Genomic DNA, 25,669 nt, shown 5'->3' with positions numbered 1-25,669 from the left:
TATAATATATATAATATCTTTATAAATAGATCATTATAAATATATATAAGTATATATTTTTATATATAATGAATATATATTTATATATAATACATAGAAAATATGTGACATATATTAAAAATATATATAAAATATACATAAAAATATATATACCGGTCGATTCGATTAACCGTCAATTTTTTTGTTGGTTAACTAAAAATCAAACTGATCCTTGGTTTTTCAAAAATCTCAAACCAAAACCGAACCAATCGATTCGGTTAACCGTATTTTATGGTTTGGTTCAGTTTTTCGGTTTTTCATGGCTGCAATGTTGTGCGGGTAGACGTAGGCAGAGTTTGTGTGGACAGTATGTATAATATTATATTATAAATAATAAATGATATATAATATATTATAAATATTTGAAAAATATATAATATATATAATATCTTTATAAATAGATCATTATAAATATATATAAGTATATATTTTTATATATAATGAATATATATTTATATATAATACATAGAAAATATGTGACATATATTAAAAATATATATAAAATATACATAAAAATATATATACCGGTCGATTCGATTAACCGTCAATTTTTTTGTTGGTTAACTAAAAATCAAACTGATCCTTGGTTTTTCAAAAATCTCAAACCAAAACCGAACCAATCGATTCGGTTAACCGTATTTTACGGTTTGGTTCAGTTTTTCGGTTTTTCATGGCTGCGATTTTGTGCGGGTAGACGTAGGTAGAGTTTGTGTGGACAGTATGTATAATATTATATTATAAATAATAAATGATATATAATATATTATAAATATTCGAAAAATATATAATATCTTTATAAATAGATCATTATAAATATATATAAGTATATATTTTTATATATAATGAATATATATTTATATATAATACATAGAAAATATGTGACATATATTAAAAATATATATAAAATATACATAAAAATATATATACCGGTCGATTCGATTAACCGTCAATTTTTTTGTTGGTTAACTAAAAATCAAACTGATCCTTGGTTTTTCAAAAATCTCAAACCAAAACCGAACCAATCGATTCGGTTAACCGTATTTTACGGTTTGGTTCAGTTTTTCGGTTTTTCATGGCTGCGATGTTGTGCGGGTAGACGTAGGCAGAGTTTGTGTGGACAGAAGATCCGAACTCGAAATATTGGAGAGATCGTTACTGGAAGGGATTGTGCGAACGGTGTTGGCTTCGTAGGAGACAATTTGGTTAAAGGTTCTCTAAAATCGTGTTCTATAAAGAAATGAATATGTTTATATGTCTAAGGTCAAGAGGCAATACCCCACCACCTGTCGAGGTTGTTTTCCGTCTACAGAGTTGCAGCCATAGTACAGTGTTAAAAAGAAAAAGAAATGGTTTCCAAGCTCTTTTTTCTGTCCTTTTTGACAGATGGGTATTGCTTTATGATGCGTTAAATGTTACGTAATGACGTTAGAGCCAAGCGTGGAGATTTTCTTCTGTTTTGTTTTTTCCTTTGACGGGTTTGGGAAGTCTAAGCTCTCTGTTCTATATGGGGTTGAGTTTTAGAATCTTGGAAGTGGTGGTGGGTTTAGAACAGCAGAAGGTTATTTATTTTGTTCAGAACTTCTGAGTTTTCACTCATTGTCTCATTTTTTTCAGTTTTGGTCCGGGTTTTTGAGCGGGGAAATTGGAGGACTTGGCCTAAAGTGGGTGTTTGATCACTGGCGTTTTTTCTCAGGGGTGTCGTTTCAAACTGGGATTGGTGGTTTTTGTGGTGGGTCTTCATTCCCCTCTTGTAATGGTTTTGGGGCGAAGGTTTCGGGGGTTGTTCAAATTTGAATTGTTGAAGGTGCTAATTTGATGACTTTTCGATGCCCTTGAAGTTAGTTTTCGGTCTGTTGGGACATTTTGTGGGTTTGTACTGAATCTCCTTGGAGATTAAGGTGGTTTTGGCCTGAGATTAGTGGTTTTTACAAGTAGATTTTCAGAATTCGGCAGTGTTTGTGGTGAGAACGCAAGTATCTGTTTTCCCTTCTAAAGAAGAAGTGAGATTTTTGGTCGTTTTCCCAAATTTGAGAGACTGATTTCGGGATTTTGGAACTTTCGGTGATTTTAGCTGATGTGTTTATAAGTGGCTTTGTCTCTTTTGATGTCTTTTTGTTCTTCTGTAATTTCGTTGGGGCAGTTCAGGGTGGTTGAGTTTTTCTGACTAAAAATCCTGAAATGTACTTGGGTTGGTTGTCAGCGTACAGGGAATGATTAAGCGACGGGGTCTTAGGATGGGTTTAAGCTTTTCTGGAGTGATTCTGAGCAAGTCTTCCTGCACTCTGTTCTGAACCAAGGATAGCTCAGGTTCTTTACTCTCTGGATGCGGTTTTCTGCTTCAGCATTCTAAAATTGGAGGGTTTATTTAAAGGTATTTAAGAGTTGCAGAAGTTTTTGTTACACTTGAAACAACCTCTGTTCGAAGCCCATCTTTTACTTTATATTTCTTCCCATTTTCCTTTTCCTGAAATGGCCTGTATGAAGCTGGGTTCCAAAACCGATGCATTCCAACGGCAAGGGCAAGCCTGGTATGTTCCCTTTGCATTCCAGTCTTTTATGAACTCTGTCTTGTGTATGATCTTAGGAGGTTGTTGTTTGTGCATTCAGCTGAGGTGGGCATGCAGATGGGTTTGAAGTGGGCAGAATGAGATTAAAAGAAATATTTGGATTAGCTGTAGCTTGGATCTTGGTTTTGAGTTTGACTTGAGTAACTTCATATATTGTTGAACTAAAACTTGGTTTTTTGTTTCCGTTTTAGATTTATGTTGCCTTTAGGGAATGCCAAAAAATAATAAAATAAAAATAAGAATCTGCTTGAGGGAACCGTTCTCTGTAGTCTGTAGTGCAGACATTGTTAACGAGTTCTGTTTTAACAACATTTATTTAGGTGTATTGCCTTTACTACCTACCTACCTACATCCCTGGTGGTTGAAGATATGCAGCCTGAATGTGGTGAGCCTCTGGTGGTGCACCAAACCTTATCTTTGTGTAGGCTTATTGCAAATTGAATAAAAAACTTTCCTAAGGTGAATGATGTTGTGGTTCTTGGTAACAATCTTATTGTAATTAGAGAGATGATGTTTCTCTATGTCATCTGGTACAAATTCTTTCTGGAGTGTATTTTCAATTGATTATCCTTTTTGATCCAACCTCTGATGGATGCGTCTTGAATCCTTGCAATGCAATTAGAATCTAAATCATCACCACCATATAAGCCTAGTCCCAACTATATGTGGTTGGCTACATTCATCCTGTTTCACCATTCAATTCTGTTTAGTGCAGTAAGAATCTTAATCATTGGTCATAAGTGTACAGTGACTACGGTCAGCTTTTGGATACATATTGGATAATTAAGTTGGTCAAAATAGTTTGCTGTCAATGTTGCCAACCTTCAATCACTACAATATACCTCTTTTAATGGATTGCATCACTTCAAATTATAACATTGTTAGGGTCAACTTAGCATCCTGCGATTCTTTATTTTAATTGGATGTTTCATGATGATGATGATGATGATATTAATCTATTGATGAAAAAATGCAGAATTTGAACTGGCACACAAATGACAAGAAATTCACATACAGTGTCACCATGAATAAAGTGATAGATGTGAAGACTTGGGTATTCTAGTGGATTCACACTTTATTTTTCTTTTTTATTTTTTTTGTTAAAATAGTTTAATCCTGCATACAGACATGGTAATGGTCTAGCTGGCATCCTAGCAGATTTCCTAACTGCTGTATCCTATATCTAGGAAGAGAGCGTGCATGGGTATGGGTTTCTCCAACCAGAGTTTTGAATTTTGGCTGAAACATTTCAATTTTGGCGGTAATTGAAGTGAAGCAATAGGTCAAACTTTATATTGTTTTGGTCTATGCCAATTTAGAATACTAACTGCCATATGACATAACCTAAGATAATATGTTACTACAATCATAAGTTACAATTGCTCCCTATACATCAAACAATCAATAAATAAAATGAGAAGAATGAACAAAACCGATGTACTATTGAAACGATAGGGAGGCCCTATCTTAAAAACTAAGCACAAATATTTATTTCAATAATTATTTATTACCTTAAATTTAAAATGCTAACACTATGCTGCACCTAATGTCTTATCATTCCATCTGATTATTCTAAAACTTTTGCAATTTTTAGGATTTTTTTTTTTTGATTGGAAACATTAACTTCATTAAGGAACTTTTCAAGTACAGAAGTCAACCCCTAGTAGAGAAAGTTGAAACAACAAACAACATACATTACAGCACTGCTCAGTACAAACTCTCCCTCAAGTCCCTTCTTTTGCTAAGGTATCACCTAAACCAATTTTTAGGAATGTTATTGTAATTAGAAATATATATAAAATAGAATATACTTAAATTCTTCAATCATATCATAATGTTCTATATAGTGTATTTATGAATGCATATTTGTGCATGTGTTGATGGTTGGCTTTGAAGCATTTCCTTCCTATACAGTATGCACGCCTCTTGTAATGAATGGACCTAATTGCTAAGGTTGTGCTGGATATAGTTTGTCTGTAGAATCGACCTGTTGTTCCTAAAGGTGGCAATGCCAAATGATGCTTCTAGTTTATCATGTGTATATGCAGTGTGTTTCCTTTGTGTTTTGCATCTTCAACACTATTACAACATTATCTATTTAAGAGATCTCATGTCATAAATTGACACTATAAGTTGACTTTTCTTGGTGAAATAACTCTAGGTTCTGTACGACTGGACTTCCCAGTGATGTTGTTGTTGAAGTTGAAGATATGTCTTTCCTTCTCCACAAGGTAATTTAACCATCAAATATAAAATTTCCATATTGTTAGTACATATAATATTCATTGCTGTTTTGCTTAGCTTATTCATTTATTGATTAACGTACTACACTTGATACATGTGCTGCAGCACAACAAACCTCATGATTTGTTTTTGATCATTAACACTGATCAAATAGACTTTTTGATATGAAAAGAGGAATAAACCTGCTGATAAGGGAACAATTGAACTATAGAATACATCAATTGCTGACAAAATGGAGAATTCAACAAGCATAAAAAAGAAATACACTGACCAGCCCTTTTGGTATGTCCTTGGACCTTATGCTCAGTGCTTAAAGATCTAGTTCTGCTTATCAACTTTCTTTCCTTGCAAGACCATTAGCCAGATTGTAGATCTGGGTATTCAGCTGAATGAGCTCTTCGAAAAATTAGCTAATGTTTAGCTTCCATTTTCATTCATTCAATAAACAACATTGGAAATCACCTTAACTACAATAATATTCCAGCTAAATGAGAAGGCTAACTTGAATCTATGTATTTAAGGAAGCATTTCAGCTTTCAGTGAAGCTCCTCCTTCTGTGGGGCCCCGGGAGCTCATAGCAAAATAATCTTCAAACACCCCATTGATGCCTGGTGCCCATGGTTTCCCGAGGGCCAAGGTACAGCCACCAAAATTGAATTTGATCTTCCATTTTCTTGGGACAGCCCAAATGCAACACATCATTGTTTGTAATGCACTGTACCAGAAACCACATTGTAGATGCCCAGAAATGAAAACGGATGGTGGTAATGCAGTGCCATGTCCATTGTTAATTTATGGGAGTAGAAAATGTGTAGTAATACTGTCACCCTTTAGGCAGTGCTCGGAATAAACTATTTTATGTGTAGTAATACTAGTCACTGTACCAAACTAACAAGTACTGAATCCCTGGATAGATGCAGTGGCCCCTCAACTTCCCCCCACCCCCACAAAAAAGCTAAATGAAAAAGAGAAGAAGAGAAGACAAGGGTGAAGAAATAAAGGAGGTAAAACAGAATGAAAAAGTGAATGTGAAACTTATTTTCTTTCAAATTTTATGGTTTTCTTCAAGCTTCTAAATAAGTTCAATTGGTTGTGACAATTGTGGTTCAAGTTGACAAGGCAACTTGACTAGTTACCTAATTTGTTCTTAACACCTGTAATTTTTCCCCTTTTTTGCAGTTCCCATTACTTTCTCGGAGTGGGGTTTTGGAAAGGTTGATTGCAGAAAAGTCAGATGAAGGAGAAGAGGGTTGTATCATAAACCTCCCTGAAATTCCTAGTGGGGCCAAAACATTTGAACTTGTTGCTAAGTTCTGTTATGGGGTGAAGCTTGAACTTACTGCCTCAAATGTTGTGTACCTCCGGTGTGCTGCTGAACATCTTGAGATGACTGAGGAATATGGAGAGGGAAATCTTATTGCACAGACAGAGGTCTTCCTCAATCAAGTTGTCCTTCATAACTGGAAAGACTCTGTGAAGGCTCTCAAAACTTGCGAGGATGTCCTACCCCAAGCCGAAGATCTCCACATTGTTAAGAGGTGCATTGAGTCATTGGCTGTGAAGGCATGCATTGACCCTAGTCTGTTTGGTTGGCCCATGATGGAGCATGGTGGGCCCATGCAGAGCCCTGGTGGGAGTGTCTTATGGAATGGGATAAGCACAGGAGCCAGGCCAAGAAAATCAAGTTTAGACTGGTGGTATGAGGATGTATCGACTTTAAGTCTACCTCTCTATAAAAGGCTTATCTCAGCCATGGAATCTCGAGGCATCAGACAGGAGACTATTGCTGGGGCCCTGACATTCTATGCAAAAAGGTTACTTCCAGGGCTGAACAGGCGTCAAGGTGTCAGTGAGTCCAGTGCATGTCTTGCACCTATTCCTTTGGGGTCCCCTCCATCTGAAGAGGACCAAAAGGTTCTACTTGAAGAGATTGATAGATTACTGCCAATGAAAAATGGGCTAACATCAACAAAGTTCCTATTTGGCTTGCTTCGTACTGCTATGATCCTTCGTGCAAGCCCATCTTGCATATCCAACTTGGAGAAGAGGATTGGGATGCAGTTGGATCAAGCTACCTTAGAAGACCTCTTGATGCCCAACTTCTCTTATTCCATGGAAACACTCTACAATGTTGAGTGTGTACAGCGTATTCTTGAGCACTTCTTGGCCATGGATCAGGCAGCAGATGGGGCCTCCCCTTGTTCAGATGATGAGGGCCAGTTGATGGGTTCACCTTCTTTGACACCAATAACCATGGTGGCCAGGCTGATTGATGGATACCTTGCAGAGGTTGCCCCTGATATTAATTTAAAGGCCTCCAAATTTCAGTCACTGGCTGCAGCAGTTCCAGAGTATGCAAGGCCATTAGATGATGGCCTTTATCGTGCAATTGACATATATCTCAAGGTACTGTCTAGAGATTTGTGCCCTGTCACCTAGAATGCCTCATATTGGGGTAGGTTTGTTATGTGGAGTCTGTTACCATCCTGACTTTGGTTTAGTGGATGGATGGTAACAAGGACCATTATAATACTGCTGTGCAGATTTTGGTTCTGCCAGACCATACAAAGGGGAGGTCTAAAATTGATATAATTTCTACCTTTTGAGGTGGTTATTTTGGATACTGAGTAACTTCTTAGTTCTGTCCTTGCCAGAGTTCCTGTCTCTACCATTATGAGCCAAAGGAAAGACATTTGGTGATGTGTTTTTTTTTTCCTTGTAGACTGGTAATAGAACTGCAATGTTAGTTGCAGTACCAGCTACCACATTATTTACTATGATAGTGTTCGGGACTGAAACAATGGCATCTACCATCTGTTATAGAATGTACGATGAATTTTCAAGGACATCATGAGTTCATGACTAGATTTAACCGTGAAATCATGTCAACCCAGAATTTAAATTTACTACTTAAAATAAGATTAATCCCGGAATGAGTTATGTTTCCTTTTTTTTCTTTTATTATTACAGGCACACCCATGGCTCACAGATTCCGAAAGGGAACAGCTGTGCAGGTTGATGGATTGCCAGAAGCTCTCCTTAGAAGCTTGCACCCATGCTGCGCAGAATGAGAGGCTACCCCTCAGAGTTGTAGTTCAAGTCCTCTTCTTTGAGCAACTCCAGCTCAGGACTTCGATTGCAGGTTGTTTCCTCGTCTCTGACAACCTTGATGGATCAAGACAGTTGCGGAGTGGATTAACAGGGTCAAATGAAGGAGGTTGGGCAACGGCCGTGAGGGAGAACCAGGTGTTGAAGGTGGGAATGGATAACATGAGGACGAGAGTATCTGAGCTTGAGAAAGAGTGTTCAAGCATGAAGCAGGAGATTGAGAAGCTTGGCCGGGTGAAGACTTCTAGCACGTGGGGCAATGTGTCAAAGAAATTTGGGTTCAAGATCAAATCACAAATGTGCAGCGCTCAAGAGGGTTCTGTGAGTAACCAGAGTAAAGGTGGAAATGCAAAGGTTGAGAAGGTGAAGGACAAGCATGCGAAACATAATAAAATGTTATCTGTTGACGAGTAGTCTCTTCACTCTTGTCTTTTTTTTTTTTACTATTTTGCTGCTTTCTTTGTTTGTTAGATTCATCCCGTTCATTTCATTGGTTGTTTGTACGATTTCTATTAATCCAAAATCCAAACTGTGAATTTCCATCCCTGTCCGCAGGACATTCTTGTATGGTGGTGCTTATTTTCATTGTGTGCATAATTTTTTTTTTTCTTTTTCTTTATTGAATATCTTAACCATGCAAAGGACGCTCAGATGCCCCTCTTCACTCTTCAGAGAGAGAGGTCACAGGTGGGGAAATCTTTCACAGTACGTAGCACTGGTGGGGTTAGGGATAATATTTGAGGGGAGCAAATCATAAATTTTCCTTTTAGATTAGTATAATAAATGTATATAAATTGTAAATGTTAGATTTTCAGTTATAAACTTTATATAATTGTATACAATATCTATGTTTATACACAGCAATAATAATAATAATAATAATAATAATAATAATAATAATAATAATTTTTAATCGTATTTGTTATATATATATATGCCTAACTAATAAGAGTGAATGCCCATACAAGTCATTAGGCATACAACTAAGCCATGATTATAGCCAGAATGCAATCATGTCATTTTTCCATGACTTGAAAAAAGATATTTGAGTAAATTACAAAGACCTTCATAGAGCAAGGATTAGCTGAACGCGTTGGCTGGCTGATTGTAACTAATGATAATGCTCCACATCAGTAATAAATACATGAGATCCACACCTTTTATAATGAGGTTATTTATTATTGGCGTGGAACATTATTATTGGTTTTACAGTCCGTTGAACAACCACCATGTTCAGTTAATTTGAATTACTTTGTACCATCGGACAATTATCCTCCTAAACTTTCATTTATGACAAAGATCCCCTTGATCTTTCACTTTGAAACATATACTCTCCTTCACTAGAGTTCTACCCGTTAACCTCAAAAAAAGATTCTCATTCATGTGTTAATTTTATCTTTTTTAAATCCCTATACAATAGTATGGTCTTATGAAGGGAAAAGGTGAAAAGGATTGTATCATCTAGTTGAGAGTACATGGGTTCACAAGACTTCAATGAGTTATTAGAAATGAGATTCACAAGATAGTGTGGTCACATGGAAGTCAAGGTAGAGACAAATGCTACATGTTTCCAAAGTACAAGTGATGGTAATTATTACCAAAAAAGATTAAAGTCCCTATTTGGAGTTAATTAGGACTATTAATTTGGATACAATAATATTTTTATACTTTTAAAAAAGTTTCCTTATTTTAAGTAAATCTATCTTTTAAAAATGCTTTTAAATTAAAAATTTTAGGGATTTGGGTCCTTGATGGGGAACCCGTTCCTATTGGGGATTAAGGATGGTGGGTCATTTTTATCCCTAGTGGGGATCAAGGTCCTAAGAAGTGTCATAGTTGGGGTACAGAATTTTTTTTCATCGATATGCATAAATAACTTTATTTATTTTGTTTGTGTATCCATGTGGTTATGTATGTAGGGCTGCAAATAAGTCGGATCACATCCTATTCGAATTCGGATCTGATCCAATAAGAGTCGGATTCGGATACCTCCTTTGGTCCTAACAAATCGGATCGAGTCTTAAAAGCCAATCCATTTAGTTAACAAATTGAACTCAGATATACCTCGATCTGATTCACCACGACCCAGTCCAATTCATCAATTAAGAAATATTATATATTATTTATATATTATATATTACATATTACAATATATTATAATATTATATAAATAATATAATATATTATTTATATTATATCATAAATCTTTAATCACCCACAACCTCTCATTCACCCCACACAACCCACATTTACAAATTTGAACATGTAAACACAGAATAGATATGGCCCTACATGGACTGCATGATAGAATAATTTTATGCCCAACTTAAATGATTAGAATAAGGTGTAGATAACAGACATGATGAAAATGTTAGATAGTATATGCCCTTAGTTTCAATCAGATTGATGTATAAATACATTTATTGTAAATGTATAAAAATACATTATTGTTTCATGCTGATATAGGTATGTTTCTGTGAAATTACCCCTTAAATTGGACACTTATGAGACTTGTGTTAGTTTAGAATGTTCTTAGCCGTTGGATAGATTTGAGGAATTTATCATGCCAATGCTGACACTGATGTGCTACCAAAGAAGTTGGGGCAACTTGTCTTAGCTACTAGGGTTATACCCAAAGCACATGTAGTGTATGTTTGGTTGAAACACTGAAATCGGACCATTTTTCAGTTATGCTCTAGACCTTAGAAATTGATGAAAAAAACTGAAAGTTACACATAACCCCTAGACTTGATTATGGTACTGCACTAGGAGTCGAATTGGGTTGTTTTTGATATACCAATCAGTGAGATCCATTGTGGGTCAAAACCTGGATATGTTGGGGCAATTTGAAAATTCACTTAAGTGGGTGATCATAATGATAGGATTGGCCATTTTGTCAGACAAAGTGAATGATAGGATTTACACTCTCTCTGATGGAAACCTAAACTGACGATAGTGGATTTCAACTGTGTTTAAGATTTGGTTTTGCAATATAATATATATATATATCTTACTTAAGTCCATTATCATTGGGTCTTTATAGTATGGCTGAATTCAATGATCTTTTAAGTGTAAATGTTGGAACTATTTTAAGCCCATAGTGATATGTTTAGGGGTTCACTGCATTTAGTAGTGAATTCGGCCAGGCCTTTTCACAGAGGTTGGGTTGAACCTATGTGGACTTATGTGAGGTCATTATGGGGTCACACACCATACAAATTAGGCCTAAGTTGGCCATGCAACACTCTTGGGTCGTGAGCTTTATAGTTGATGGGCCTATGACCCATAATTAATATGATTAATTAACTTATCACATGATAGTTTAAGTTGTCATGTGACATGGGGCTGGGTTTGGAAATGGGTATGGAGCACCTATCATCTTAAGAGGATAAGGCTTATCTCTTAATAGAGTCCAGATCCAAATTAGATTTGGATAATCTCTTAATTTGATTAGGAGAAATGTTCCATAAAGAAATAAAAGAAGAAGAGGGTGAACTGGACTAGAAGACCTCTCAATTCTGCCCTCTCTCTTCTTCGTTTGTCTTCCAAGAAACCCTAGTTCGACTACAACTATTTTTGGACTGATGGAGATCGGTTTTCTTCTTATTTTTGCAAGAAAAATTCAGAGGAGTTTCGTGCTCACCTCCTCAGTTCAACCCAAGCAGTTGGATTGTAGTTTTGCTGAAAACTGCATTGTTGAACCGGCTTCAGGAGTACACTATGCCATCTTCGGTGGTGGTTGATTTTATGACTGATTTGGGCATGAACTTCCACCTTGGGATCTGCATTTGTGGTATCCGTATCAAGTATACATCTCCCTCTTGATTTGATTTCAAATATGGTCCGATTCGGTGCAAGACCGATCCTAAAAAATACAGTTTTTCCAAATGCAGGGAATTCAATTCCTGAAAGAATTAGAAAATTTTTGAAATTTTACCCTTAGAGTTCTGGGCGAAATAATAATAATAGTAATAGTAATACAATAAAGGGTAAAAGACTTAAATATACCCTAAATTTTCATAAATTGACTTAAACATGCCCTAAGTTTTTCAAAAAGACACAAATATACCTTGTGAGCTAACCCTATAGGACTTAAACATACCCTCCATCAATGAAAAAGGCCATTTAAAATTTTAAAAATCCTATTTACCCTTTTGGGAAGAGAAGAGAAAAAAATGACAATTAACTACGGAACCGGTTCATCTAATAATGAAGATGTAACATTTTCACTTAAATAAATTGATCGTCAATAGATGGTGTTTCACAACCACATCTCACATGAAATGGCACTACATTTAGGGGAAAACACAACGATTTTAAGGAGTATAATAGTAGTATAGATAGGATAGACTTCGTTAGATTAATGATGGAGACAAGTGGAAAACCACAACAACACCAGTTAATGGAGGAGGTGGAGGTGGACCGACATGGCTAAAAAATGCAATTCTTCAACAGTAGAACCAGTATGTTGATGGCAATTTCCTACACTTGACCGACGGCTGATTCTTCAACGGAACGCTAGCGATGTGGGTGGGTGATGATATTTGTGTGTGGAGTGACTCGATGACTGCCGCTGCTATGTCTCTGTCTCACACAACTTGTCCGATTTGAGCCCTAATAATGATAATAGGACAGTAGTGGTAACAACCTAAATTAGGGGAATAATAGCAGTGGCAGAAAGTGAAGCTGGAGGTGGAGGAGATGGACTTGGTTCTTGGTAGAATGCAAAGTACAAAACCGATATATTGGCTCATCCTCTTTACGAGTAGTTTCTGAACCTGTGCATTGCAACTTCCGTTTATCAGTTGCCAAGGATTGATATGCACAGCTTGCATAGTTGTAGCATGTCATCGCCAAGTACTCAATACCTGATCATGGTATAATCAGCATCTCATTAACATTGATATGAGAAGAGGTATTCTTTTGGAAAAGAGAAATTTCTCATCACGAGTGTGGACCAATTTCAAATGAAGACACTAATATGATGAAGATCATAAATATATCAGATTCAGATGTAAAAAAGAGGATACACAGCACCCCCTTGTTTTGTTAAATATATACAAATAATTGTAAAAGGAATCACATATCATCCACATGAATTTTTAAAATGCAGGATATATTTTGAAAATTTAAAAGAAAATGAGGGTTAAAAAAGTCACAGTCATTTTATAAAACCCAGGGTATGTTTAAGTCAATTTATAAAAACTCAAAGTATGTTTAAGTAATAATAATTGAGTTTCTAGGGAAGAAGAAGGAGCTTATCGTTGATTGCCAATTGATTAGTTGATACCAAACGTCCATTATTGTTGATCAATGATGTTCTAGTAATGGGATTCCTAGGGTTCAGATGAGAGAGGGTGGGAGCAATGTTTTCGAACAGTTGTTGACCCGGATGGTCGGACTGTACAGCCTAGAAACCGTCTAGGCAACCTGTTCCATTTCACCTTTAACCCATTCTTGGGTCAAAAACCATTGACTTGGTCAGAGAACCATTGACCCATTCAACTCGAACATTTGAGATTCAGAGAGATCTAAATGGTTGTTGTGTTTTCAATCGAACGGAACAAAAAATTGAACTAGTGGTTTTATCTAATTAATTACATTAAATATATAATATTCTATTGAATACTTTATACTTATTGTTTAATAATTATTATCTCTCCTAATGGCCAATTCGGCAATTTCCCAATAATGGGGTTTGGGCCCATTCTAACTTTTAATTAATAATAGTTGATGGACGGTGATTTGGCCCGACCTCGCAGTACAGGTACACGTGGGTGTGACCTTGCTCAAACAATGACTCAACATGACAGCGCAACCAGTGTGAACGCAACTCGGGGGGGAAGTTCCACCGAGTACAGCTCAGCAACTCGATGGGTAAACTACTCGCCGGGAACCGCCTTACCCGCACCTCCTCCCCGGGGTTAAGGCACTTCGGGACGTCCTGACCTCTCTTAAGGCCCGAGCTCCCCCCAATGGACCTCGGGCCACTCCCAGGCAAGAACGCACTGATCCATCTCTGGACACCCCGAGGCATGGACACCTCGGGTTAGCCAGCTCGGCATAACTTGCTACAGGCAGCTCGTCACTCAAGAGACAACCCAGCTCAGGGTGATTCGCGGAAGGGCAGTTCGGTATACCACAGGAAAGCTTCCTGCTCGACCGCTGTACCCGACAAATCTGTGGATAGCAACATGTCCCTCGTCAGATAGCGCCGCGCCTGTCACCTTCAGAAAGGTGTCTTGCGCTTGACAGACACGTACCCTGCAACGACGGCCCCGCGTGTGCCACCTCAGCCTTGCCTGTAACGGCTGTGGCAGGCTGACAGTGGCGGTTATACCTGCTCTGTCAGAAGTCAGAGGGCCTGAAGCAATGGAATTCAATTATAAGGGGATCATTCTCAAGGAACAAAGTATCTTCAAATCATTTGTGCAACCTTCACTCTTAGCCTTCCGTTTTCCTTCTCTTCATGCACACAGTACTGACTTAATCATCGGAGCGTTCCCGCCGGGAAACCCCCCAGGAGTTCTTCCTCTATCCTCTCGTCTCAAGTACCTCTCAGGAGCCACGCAAGTACCAGTTAGGAGTGATCGGATCGCGCAACATCAATAGTTAATTAAATTATCTAAAAACTTTTAACAACTAAGGTATTAAAACCTTGACTAATTATTGTTCATTAGTTGTTTGTGAATAATGGGTGTAGTTGTTTTAATAAATAATCACTAAAGTGTTCATTAAATGAGTGTAATTGTATTAATTATGTATTAAAACCTAGACTAATTATTAAAATCTAGACTAAAGACTAATAATTAATTGTTTATGAATTATTAATTCGAACAAAAAACTAAACCAAATTGAAGTAAATTTGATTAGGATCGGTTTAGTTCTAAATTCTAGTTCATTTTGGTTCAGTTGGGAAAGATGTCAAATCGAATAATCAGTTAGGTGTTAGGACTTAACAAAATCGAACCGAACCAACCGATTACACACCCCTATTGCTATGAAATTAGGATTAACTAGACATAATGGCCATTCAAAGGACTGTAGAACCAATGATAACGCTGCACACAATTCATAAAATACACGAGTCCAAAATGCTGTGATCCCATATAAAAATTGGGTAAATTTTTTAAACTACTCTTATAATTTATAAATTTAGTAAATTGATTAAGTGTATCCCTAATGTTTGAAAATTGACTAATGGTACTCGTATTGTTTCTAACAACTAAAAGAGAAATTTACTTTTTTATCCCTTATTTTAATGCATATGTGCGGGTTGAACAAAATGCCCAAAAGTAGAGACCGAGCACCATTATCGTCATAGGCGACGGTGGCTACTGCAACTTCCGAACGGTAGAGCTTTGGTGATAAGTATTAATTTTTTTATACATTTTTTTTTTTATTTATTTAAGGTCACGGTGGCCTTAGCCAAGAAGAGATTATCATCCAACAACCGTCGAAGTCAGATCCGTTCATGGTGATCTTAGAGATCATCAGCCAACCACCGTCAAAGCCAAATTCGGTGACTTCTCCTTATCAAAGTAACAAAAAACGATTTCTCCACGAATCCTTCCAGCCTCAATCGTCGAAGCAAAATCCGCCATTAGATCAGGCTCCTGTTTCTTCGCCCACATCCAATCAGGCTCCCGTTTCTTCACCCACATCAAATCAAGCTCTAGATTTTAGGTGGTGGTGGTCGTGATGATGGTTCCGGTCGAGGCTCCCTCCATGCGTAGGCGGAGCCTTGTCTTGCTTGATGTTTTTCCACTTTTATTCATCGAAGAGAGTTAAATGACCTCATGCCGGGCAGAAGGCAATCATCATCCGATTGCCATGGTCACTAATACTTTTGATAGAATCGTCTCTCCCAAATGAGGGCATTTTTGAATATAAAGGATAAGTTGGAAAATTTTCAAACATTTAAGGTACATTTCGTCAATTTGCTAATTAGTTTAAGAAATTTACTATAAAAAATTTCGGTAAAATACACTGCACTCCATGACAGAAATCTGAAATTACAGTCCCTCGTAATCTGTTTCTATAAAACGCATCCTATCCGTAAATTTGACATTTTAAAGATGGTCTAAACGGTCATTTTCATTACGTGGTGGTGTATTGGTTCACACTTCACAGTCTGTTTAGCGAAAGCGTTCAGCTAATCCCATCTCGTCGCGCGATGCAAGAAGCAAGCTGACCTTTTTTTATTCAATGAAATTCGTGGGCTAAAATGCGCCATATTTATAGGCATTGGATGCTTCGGAGTCGTTGTTGGAATTCGAGCAAAGCCATACAGTGAGTGGGGTGAGGAGCAAATCCAAATTCGAGGGATGATGGATTTAGGCTTCTGCTGCTGTTCATGCCAGAAACGCACTTGAGTGTCTGTTGATGCTTTTTCCCCCTTCTGGGTGAGATCTCTCTCTTGGCGTTTTGCAAACCCTAGTTTCTCTTCTGGGCAGAGAGATGTTCAATCGTCTTTGACTGTTCCCGTGTCAGGAACAGTGTTTTCCTTTTTATTAGTTTTTATATTCCTCTGCGCCTGAGAATATCAGTAAAAACTAGGTGAAACAGACGATCCATCATGGACTGTCTCCTTTTTTTTAATCCCAACTATGTTTGCCAGCAAGCCTTCATACTAGGAACTCAGGAATCTTCTCTTTTGTACTACTCTCTTGCTGCTTCTTTTCGTTTTTCTTTCGGTTTCCTCTTTCAGGTAGAAATGGGAATGCAAATCGTGTAAGATTGTAGAAGAATTTTATGGGCTTCCACTTTATCTGAAATTCGATCTGGACTTTAGGTTTTTCTACCCTGCTTTTTCTATTGTGTATGATCTGAAGTTGGAGAGTAAACACTCTTCTCCACTGGTTCCTGCACCAGAGAGATGGGTTGTGCTGCATCGAGTATTGACAACGAAAGGGTGCAAAGATGCAAGGAGAGAAGAAGGTTGATGAAGCAATTAGTGGGGTTACGTGGGCAATTCGCTGCTGCCCAGATGGCTTATTTGCAATCTTTGAAGAATACAGGGATAACACTTCGACAATTCACCGAATCCGAGTTTCTGGAGCTCGAAAATCCTCCCTTTCCAGTGGCATTGCCTCCATCACCCCCTCTTCCCTTGCCTCCATCACCTCCACCTCCTCCCCCCTATAGTCCCGACGAAGGGAAGGCCAAAGATAAGCGGAGAGAGGAACTTGTCCAAGAAGAATGTATAGAATTTGACGAAGATAGCAGCTGTATAACCCCGCCGCCGCCGCCTCCGGTTCTGAGATCGTCTTGGGATTTATGGGACCCATTTGATCCTTCTTCTTCTTCTCCTCCACTCCGGCAGAAAAAGAAAGAACAGGTCCAGCAGGCTGAGGAGGAAGTGTGGGCAGAGACTAATACAGAATTTGAAGAAGAATTGGGAGAGGAAGTTGTTGCTAATGCCGTTTTGAACTCACTCCCAGAGAAGACCATGTCGGTTGAACTGGCAGACGATAATTCTTCGACGATGAGCGGGTATACTAAAGACACGGCAGATATGCACATGATGATATCAAGGAACAAGAAGACATTGGCTAGAATTGTCAAGGAGCTGGATGATTATTTTCTCAAAGCTTCGGCTTCTGGAAAGGAAATAGCCGTTCTTCTGGATACCAACAAAGGCGATCTTCTTCGCCATAACTTCGGAGAAAATAACAGTAAAGATCATCTCTTTGTCCTTGTAAAACTAGCTTTATCTTGGTTATTTTCCTTTTCTTTTCCTTATTATTTTGGTTGTGCTTCATTCTTGAATCAGCTTCACTAGGAAAGACATGGAAATAAAAAGCTTTAGCATCACTTTCAATTTTATCACTATGAATTCTTTATATTTATTGTGTGTTTATTTTCCTCCTCTGTATACTTGTTTTTTTACATGGAAAACAGTGCATATAACATCTTCTGTACTGTGTACATCCTGTCTTTGAAATGAAGGTAGATCTAGGTAATCTTCAGAGATCTCTGCCATTGGTTTGAATTGAAAATTGGTGGCGTCAACATTTAGGTTGCTCTATCCCTTTGATCAGGATGACTTCTCTGCATTTGTTGTTGGGCACCAGTATGATATCATGGGACCAATATTAGAGTTTGTTGTAGTATTTGCAGGTTCCAGTCTGACTAAGTGCTCCAATACAGGGGCTAAGTTTGTTTTCAAATAACACTCTTTCAATTGTATATGGTAGTGCATTGGTATATAGTAGTTGTTCTTTTGGTGGTTTGCTTGATAGGGATTTAGGATTCTACTTGTTGGACCTTGTAGGCTGTATGGGGCATAGAGTTTCCTTTTGTTAATTCAAATTTCCTCTTTATGCATGTTATTGTTTTCATCATTTGAGATCCTGTGAGTTATTCAAATGCTAGTATTGCAAACAGATCGGATAGAATTTGGATGGGGGTATATGATTCTGATCTGGTAAGAATCCAAGAGATCTGAATTCAATCTGATATCTGACAGACATGTAAAATATAGATTTGAATTCAATTGGTTTGCACATCTTGATAACCCGATCGATTAATATATCAATAAGTGATAAATCTCTATAAAATTAACATAAATTTATAAATTTAAATATAAAACAAATAGATATATACATCAGCACAATCATCACCCTATGCTGTTTTGCCATTCTATTCTGTTTAATGCCATATCCATTGTTAAATGTATACAATTAATGGAAAAATAACTTCATTTAAATCTCAAATCCAATTAATTCTAATGAATTTTAGTATTAAAATTCATTATATACATACATACATATATAATGGAACTGGATTGGATCCTAGGAGATTGTATCAAGAAATATCCAAAATTTATCCAATTAATAAATGTGTATTTTCAGATCTGATTATGGTTAAATGGAGATCTGAATCTGACTTAAATGAGTTGGATTCAAATATGAATCCGACTAAACCTGATCCATTTTCTGCCCTACAAATGCTGAGTCCGTTCATGCATATGCACACAATTTTCTGGTAGTCTTCCTTATGGTCTACGTAATTTGTACTGTAGGTTTACTCTATTTTAATTCCCAGCTATGTGTGCAATTTTTTTAGTGTAATACCTCTTGTATAAAGTTTTCAAACATATCCTAATACTGTTCCTTAAACAGGGAAGAGTTTCAAATCTGCAAAGGTCTTCAGTGCTTTGTCTTGGAGTTGGTCTTCTAAATCACTTCATTCCAGTAGGGAATCTATTGAAAATCCTGGTTCCAGTGAACCTTGCAACCCTGGTGGCCTTTGCATCACACTGGACAAATTATATGAAAAAGAGCATAGGCTTTATGAAGAAGTCAAGGTAATTACTGTTTTTTGTCTTGGAAGAAGGTAAAATGGTGCATGACAGCTAAAAAGTGCTACTAAAATTCAGTACGTTTTATTTCAATTTTAAATGTATTTTAATATCTCTAAAGTCACATAATATCCCCATAATTTAACAATGGATATGACACTGAACAGAATGGAACTGCAAAACAATGTTCATGTAGTTGACCCTACATAGTTGGGATAAGGCTTAGTTGAATTGGAATTGAAGTATAATCACATGGAATCCTGCTTATTGTTAATGGTTAATTGTCGAGAGTTCTAAATAAGAAAATGTTGACCAAGCCCCTACTCTAGGGGGGAACATCTTCTGGGCAGTGTTGTGACTCGGTGATTGTATCTCAAACCCCTACTCCAAGGGTGACAGTTGTATTTTAAGTTCTGTTTAATTTAGTTACTGTTTCCGATAAAAAAATGTTATGACCAAACCCTGAAGTCTATCCTCTGGTATGGCTTTTGTTGGATTGTGTTTGTCCATGCAGGATTAATAGGTTTAGGTGTGGCTATTTAGATCCTGGGTAAGGCTTTTGGTAGAATGTTGTCTTTGCAAAACAAGCTTGGTCCATGTTTATGCGGCAGTATTGCCTAACACTATATTGAGTTCTACTGGACGTCAGAAAAATAAATGTTTCAGATACTTGTGGATTCTTATTGCTTTGACATTAGCCATGGTAAGGTCTGATGGCTCCTTACTTAACAAGGAAAAAAGGATTTATAGTTCCTTTCCATGTTTATTGTACTTGCATGTGAAAATTTTTTTTGGGGTAAATACTTGCATGTGTTCACTTCAAAATTTATCTGGACTACTAATGAATTTTCATTCATTTCTAATCCATCTATTCTTCCATTCTTGAAATTTGAGTTACACATTTTTTAATTGATATATGTATTTACTTTCTGGGAATATTTTACTACAGGAGGATGAGATGTCTAAATTGGAGTATGAGAGGAAAATCTTGCTACTGTCAAAACAAGAATCTGAGAATCAAGATTCTATGAAGATTGAGAGGACCCGATCAAGTATTGAAAGTTTGCAGTCCAGCATCTTGTGTTTGTCACAATCAATAAGTAGGACTTGCTCATCTATATTGCAACTCAGAGATGAAGAGTTGCATCTTCAGCTGGTTGACTTATCTGCAGGGTAAAGTAATAGACATCATCTTTTCAATCTGAGACATCTTTATTGAGGGAGGGGAGAGATGGTAGTACTGACAATTTACTACATGATGTTAATGTAACTGAAACTGAAGAGTTTAAGGATGACAAAATGAACAAAAGGTGACAATACAAGATAAAGGGAAAACCTATAACAGCATGATCCTTTCCCAAACCTGTTAGAGACTTCTTTCATATAATTCACTCCTCATTTCACCCTCCCTAATAACCTGTTATCCGTTGAGTTAGCCGACTTCTGGCCCCTAGAAGCCAAGGCCTGGTCTCTTTAATATGATGTTGCAGAATCTAGGTGGTGTTTGGTAAGTCTTTCTAGGCAGATCTTTCAACAGCCCAGTAGACAAGAAGGCACACTGAGCTTTTGACGTCTTGTCTTTAAAGACCAAGACTGGTAAGTGTCATGGTCTACTGGGCTGTTAAAAACATCTGGGAAGGCTATTTTCAGCATGGAAAGATCAAAAGCTTCATTTGAAGCTTCCTGATTTTTGGCCTTTTTGGTCTTTCCATGTGCTTATTTTTGGGTCTTCCGGTCTACACAATACCAAATGGGAAAAGACCATTTTTTGGTCTTTTGAGCATCCCATAGACAGAAAAGATGCACCAAATGAATTCATTGGCTGAAAATGAATCAAGGTCTCAACTTTAATGGTGTCACCATCTTCAATTGGACCCGCAAAAGCCACCAGAGTCTTATCTTCTGGTTCTGTAAGCACGTTTTCCACCTAATTGTCCTGGATTCCCAAGAGAAAACCTGTTAAAATTTATTGTAATTGTTATCTGATGGAGTCCCACTGATGCACCACGTTTTCTTGAATACAGGTGATCTTGCAATGTTTTGGTGCCCTCCCATAACCAAGTTGGCTGATATGTCTCAAAAATCCTCCCTCATAAAAAATCCACTGCACTATTCTTAAATCAAGAGTTTGAGATGAAGTGTCCTTATTTTGGCATTTAGTGGGATTTATTAAATTTACAATATTTCACTATCCTTTCCTCTGATTAATATATAATTTATTCTCACTAATAAAATTTTATGATGGTCCTCACCTTGAACAAATTTAGGGGTCAAGTTATATAAGAAGGATATATAATTTAATACGTAAAACTGTAAGTTTATTCAGTTGGATAATTTTTTGATTAGTAATATTATTGGCCATTTCTTACATTTGCACACAAAAATTCATATACACGAGCAGCTTGCTTGTGAATGAACAGCTAGGATTCCCTGTATCTTTCATGATTTAGTTTCATATCGCACACCTTGGTGGTTGCTTATTCCACAAGTATAAGCATTCTTAGGCTCAGGCTCTTAGCCATTGATTTTTTGGTTACTCTGGTGAGAGTCATAGTAACACATTAGTGGTTACTAAGTTAATCCACAAAGGAGGAATGCAAGCCTCCAAATTAGGGTTGTTACAAATTAGCCTTGCCTTTCCTCTTCTTACCTATTGTTTACTTTGGTTATTTTCCTTTTCCAGGCTTATGCACATGTGGAGAACAATGTGCGAATGTCATCAAGTTCAGAACCATATTGCTCAGCAGGTGAACCATCTTACAGATCATTCAAGCATGGAGCCCACCACCGAATACCATCGCCAAGCCACAGCCCAGCTTGAAACAGAGGTTATTGCCTGGTATAACAACTTCTGCAACCTCCTTAAATCCCAGCAAGATTATATAAGAGCACTTCATGGTTGGGCCCAGCTCACCAACGATCTTGTTGATGACCAACAGCAGAATGACCACTCATTTGGTATTCAAACCCTCTGTGAAGAATGGCAGCTTGCCCTTGACAGGTTGCCTGATAAGGTATCTCTCTCTCTGATAATTATGCTTTATTTGTGAAAAATTAGGAAGGGAAAAATCTAGATAGAAAGTTAATACAGAGTGAAAATGGCCATACATCCCCACTGTAAATTAAAGGATTATGGTCATAATTTTTCAGATGGTTCCCAAACATGGAGAGCTTCTATGCCAAAATTTATGTTAGATGACTGTGATCATCCAATCCATTGTCTATCTGGGTGGATAACTGATAGCCCAGATAATTAATGTCCATAGATTGAATGGTTATGATGATAATATTGTTTTTTTCCCATTGAAATGATTTACACCATGAACATGATGGGAATGTTCAGAACTGTCCCTGTTCTTAAAGGAATGGGATCCATTGTCAGCAATGCTGGATATTCTGGAAAGCTAATCATAGTTTTCACTATAATTCGAATCAAACAGTCCATTCTGCTAATCTTTCCATAATTATAAATGGTATTGGATGCTAACAGGTAGCCTCTGAGGCCATTAAGAGCCTTGTGTCAGTCATCCACTCCATAGTCTTGCAGCAGGGTGAAGAAAGCAACTTGCAGAAAAAGTCTGACAGGCTTGAAAGAAGGTTCCAGAAGGTATTGAACTCAATGAATGAAATGGAGAAGAAGCTTGAGAGAAATCCAACTGGTGATTCAATTTCTAGCTTGAGTCCTAAGCATCCTTTATCAGTCAAGCGTGCCAAAGCTGAGGCATTCAAGAAAAAGGTAGAAGAAGAAAAGTCTAAACACCTTGATGCAGTTCAGGCCAGTCGGGTCATTACTCTGAATAACCTACAAACAAGCCTCCTGAATGTCTTCCAGGCATTAACGGAATTCTCAAGTGCGTGTGCTCAAGTATTTGAGGCTGTCCACTGCTGTGCCATATCAACAGCTTGTCATGATGGCGTATTGCAGTCACGAAGCTGATGAACTGGGTTTTGAGTATATTCTTAATGCTTCGTAAGAGCTTTCCAGATCCCAAAATAAGTGATCCAAGCTGGATGTACAGTTTAGGCTCCAGGGTTCTATAGGCACCGTTTGGAAATTCAATAGAATGTCTGGGTTATGGCGGAAGCTAATATAGCTTGGAGGTTGATGTGGAAACAAGCTACAATCAGTTGAGATGTTGGTCAATTGAAAACGCCAATGCGAATGACAGCAGAAGTGGTTATTTTGGAGGAGAGAAATGTAAAATTGATTAAAGTTTTCTTTTTTTGTTATTTTTTTTTGGTTTCACAACAATTGCAGTGGCTGAAATGTGGACCGCCCTTGAAGCCTATAAATTAGTGTTGCAATCTCAAAGTGAACCCATCATCATCACCATCATCGAAGGGGATTCCGTGCTCGTGATCAACATCCTCCAAAGTCCCAAGGTGTCTCGAAGATCCCATGGAAGTGTCTTGGGATTGCCGAGGAGTGTCAGCTTCTAGCCCAGAGGACCTCAGCTAAGATGTCCTATTCCCACACCCACATACAAGTTTGCAGCAGACTGGTTGGCCTGCAAAGGAGAGGTTCGTCCTATTTCTCAGGCTCTCAGTTAGGAGTTCTCCCTCCTCTGGGAGTTCAGTTTTATTGCTTTTCTTGATGCAGGGGGCCGTGCCCTTCCCCCGCTGGTTTTAGTTTTTGTTGTGTTCGTCTTGTAATTCCCTGTATTATCAAAAAAAATCAATTAAAGTTTGGTAATTGGCAGAATTGAATTTGAAGCAATGTTTTCAATCATCATTGACCTGACTGGTTGAACCGTTTCATCTGTCACTTAGGGGCCAAAATGGTCTGGTTATATATATATATATATATAACCATTGATTTGTTCAAAATTCATTCAATCCGGCTGATCAAGTATATGTTTGGTTTCATGACAGTTTCTTGAGGGGGCATTTAGCAGATAAATATTTATCATTTATCTGATAAACGTTGTTTTAAATGTTTTTCGCTTTTATTGTTTGGTTGGAACACCCCATAAAGGACTTTCCACATCAACATTAATAAACGTTTCTTTAACTTTGGCTGTTCGGTGGGGCATTTCAAGAAACAATCACATGAATGATACAGAGTGTGGCATATTTTCTTGATACTTGAGTGTCATTAAATCGATCTAATGGTCCAAATTACTTATGCTTGTCTATAATAGCTGAATTTGAGATCCAAAATCTAACAGTAATTACTCTTTTTGTTTTCCTTTCTATTTCGAATTTCAATTCAATATAAGAATTTTTTCATGTCAATGGCCTGTAAGCTAGCTCTTCACAGCATTGGATTTTCATCTGCTGGGAGCCTGGGATTTCAAGGCATTGGATTTCTGTTCATCGGCTTCCCTCGTTGTTGAGTTAATCGTGAGTTGCGACCGGGGTGGCTTCAACCTTCAACTCGTACATTCATGCGCTTGTGAACGATGATCTTGAGTTCCAGTCCAGGTTCGAGCTGCTTCCTCTGGGTGGACGTGTGCTTACGTTTACTCCACTCGTCTGTGTCCAAGTGAGCGGACTGCATGGTCGAGGCTGGGTTGGTTGACGAGGTGCGGAGGTTCTTTGAACCAGAAGCCGATTATTCTCAGAGAATCAGACAGGCCATTTGGGTGCCAGAGATGGACGGGTTCCTCCGAGCGGAAGCTGAAGCACCGGCAGACGAAGAAACCCTGGCAAGACTCATCAAGGAGGTGATCGAGGAGATCAAGGTGAACATTTGCACACGTTAGCTCGTTGCCAGTTGTAGAAAATCTATTGACTGAAGGAGCTTCTGTGAAGGAAATGCACTGCCTCAACGCCATTCGAAGTATTGAAGCACGACAAGGAAGCCTGGGAGAAGCTGGTGGCAGGACCAGGCACCAACATGTCAGGCATTTTTTCTACAAAGCCGAAAACCATGGTCCCACTGCCTCTGCCGCTGCGACAACCATCAAAGCGGCGGTCATGGGGAAGGTAGTAGCAGCTGCGACTCGATGAACGACGACGCATCGGATCAGAGTTATGGCCAGCCACATTGGCGGCCACATCATCGCCAAGCATGGTTTTTAAAACCGACCTGGTGACCGAACCGGCCAAGGGTCCGGTTACTGGGTTGAACGGTTCGACTGTTCAAACCGAATGCTCAGCCCGTTTTGACAGAAAAATAAAAAAATAAACATAGTTAAAACGGTTCGAATGGTTAACCACCCAGTTCAGCGGTTCACTGACCAAAATTAAAGGTTTTGGGGGAAAATCCGATTTTTGAAAAAAACGAAATCAAATGATCGGTTTCCGGTTTTTTTGGTCCGAACGTCCGGTCCGGCCCGATTTTGCAAACTATGTCGCCAAGTCATATCCATGTTTTGGGAAACGGTGAGAAGTTGGGAGAAGCAAGAATTTGACACTTTCCTCAATGGCTTTTTTCAAAAATTTCTCATTTTTTTGGGATAAA

At 37.9% G+C, this 25,669-nt stretch overlaps 2 protein-coding genes and 1 pseudogene across 4 annotated transcripts; all 3 read left to right on the top strand.

The window, feature by feature from the left end:
* The first annotated feature begins 1,315 nt into the window (after window positions 1-1,315).
* LOC104610827 (BTB/POZ domain-containing protein At1g30440-like) lies at window positions 1,316-8,500 on the top strand. Of its 2 annotated transcripts, XM_010277626.2 has the most exons (5): window positions 2,510-2,567; window positions 4,768-4,837; window positions 5,765-5,854; window positions 6,030-7,256; window positions 7,821-8,500. In XM_010277626.2, the coding sequence occupies exons 3-5, from the start codon at window positions 5,810-5,812 to the stop codon at window positions 8,370-8,372; spliced, it is 1,824 nt and encodes a 607-aa protein (XP_010275928.1). In that variant the 5' UTR covers window positions 2,510-2,567; window positions 4,768-4,837; window positions 5,765-5,809; the 3' UTR covers window positions 8,373-8,500. The 2 variants fall into 2 exon arrangements, with proteins under 2 accessions (XP_010275927.1, XP_010275928.1); XM_010277625.3 differs by lacking the exon at window positions 5,765-5,854 and having other exon boundaries at window positions 1,316-2,567.
* A 7,587-nt stretch (window positions 8,501-16,087) lies between these two features.
* LOC104610825 (protein ALTERED PHOSPHATE STARVATION RESPONSE 1-like) lies at window positions 16,088-23,992 on the top strand. Of its 2 annotated transcripts, XM_010277624.3 has the most exons (6): window positions 16,088-17,635; window positions 19,085-19,269; window positions 20,213-20,436; window positions 21,947-22,102; window positions 22,203-22,277; window positions 22,754-23,992. In XM_010277624.3, exons 1-6 carry the CDS (start codon window positions 16,837-16,839, stop codon window positions 22,755-22,757), a joined length of 1,443 nt encoding a protein of 480 aa, XP_010275926.1. In that variant the 5' UTR covers window positions 16,088-16,836; the 3' UTR covers window positions 22,758-23,992. The 2 variants fall into 2 exon arrangements, with proteins under 2 accessions (XP_010275926.1, XP_010275925.1); XM_010277623.3 differs by having other exon boundaries at window positions 21,947-22,277.
* On the top strand, window positions 23,420-25,358 carry LOC104610824 (adenylate isopentenyltransferase 5, chloroplastic-like; annotated as a pseudogene).
* Window positions 25,359-25,669: the final 311 nt, after the last annotated feature.

Source organism: Nelumbo nucifera, chromosome 4, assembly GCF_055504915.1.
Source record: "Nelumbo nucifera cultivar China Antique chromosome 4, China Antique-T2T, whole genome shotgun sequence".
NCBI classification, from domain to species: Eukaryota; Viridiplantae; Streptophyta; class Magnoliopsida; order Proteales; family Nelumbonaceae; genus Nelumbo; species Nelumbo nucifera.
The sequence above is the reverse complement of the archived record's forward strand: the minus strand, read 5'-3'. Positions and strand labels throughout refer to the sequence as shown.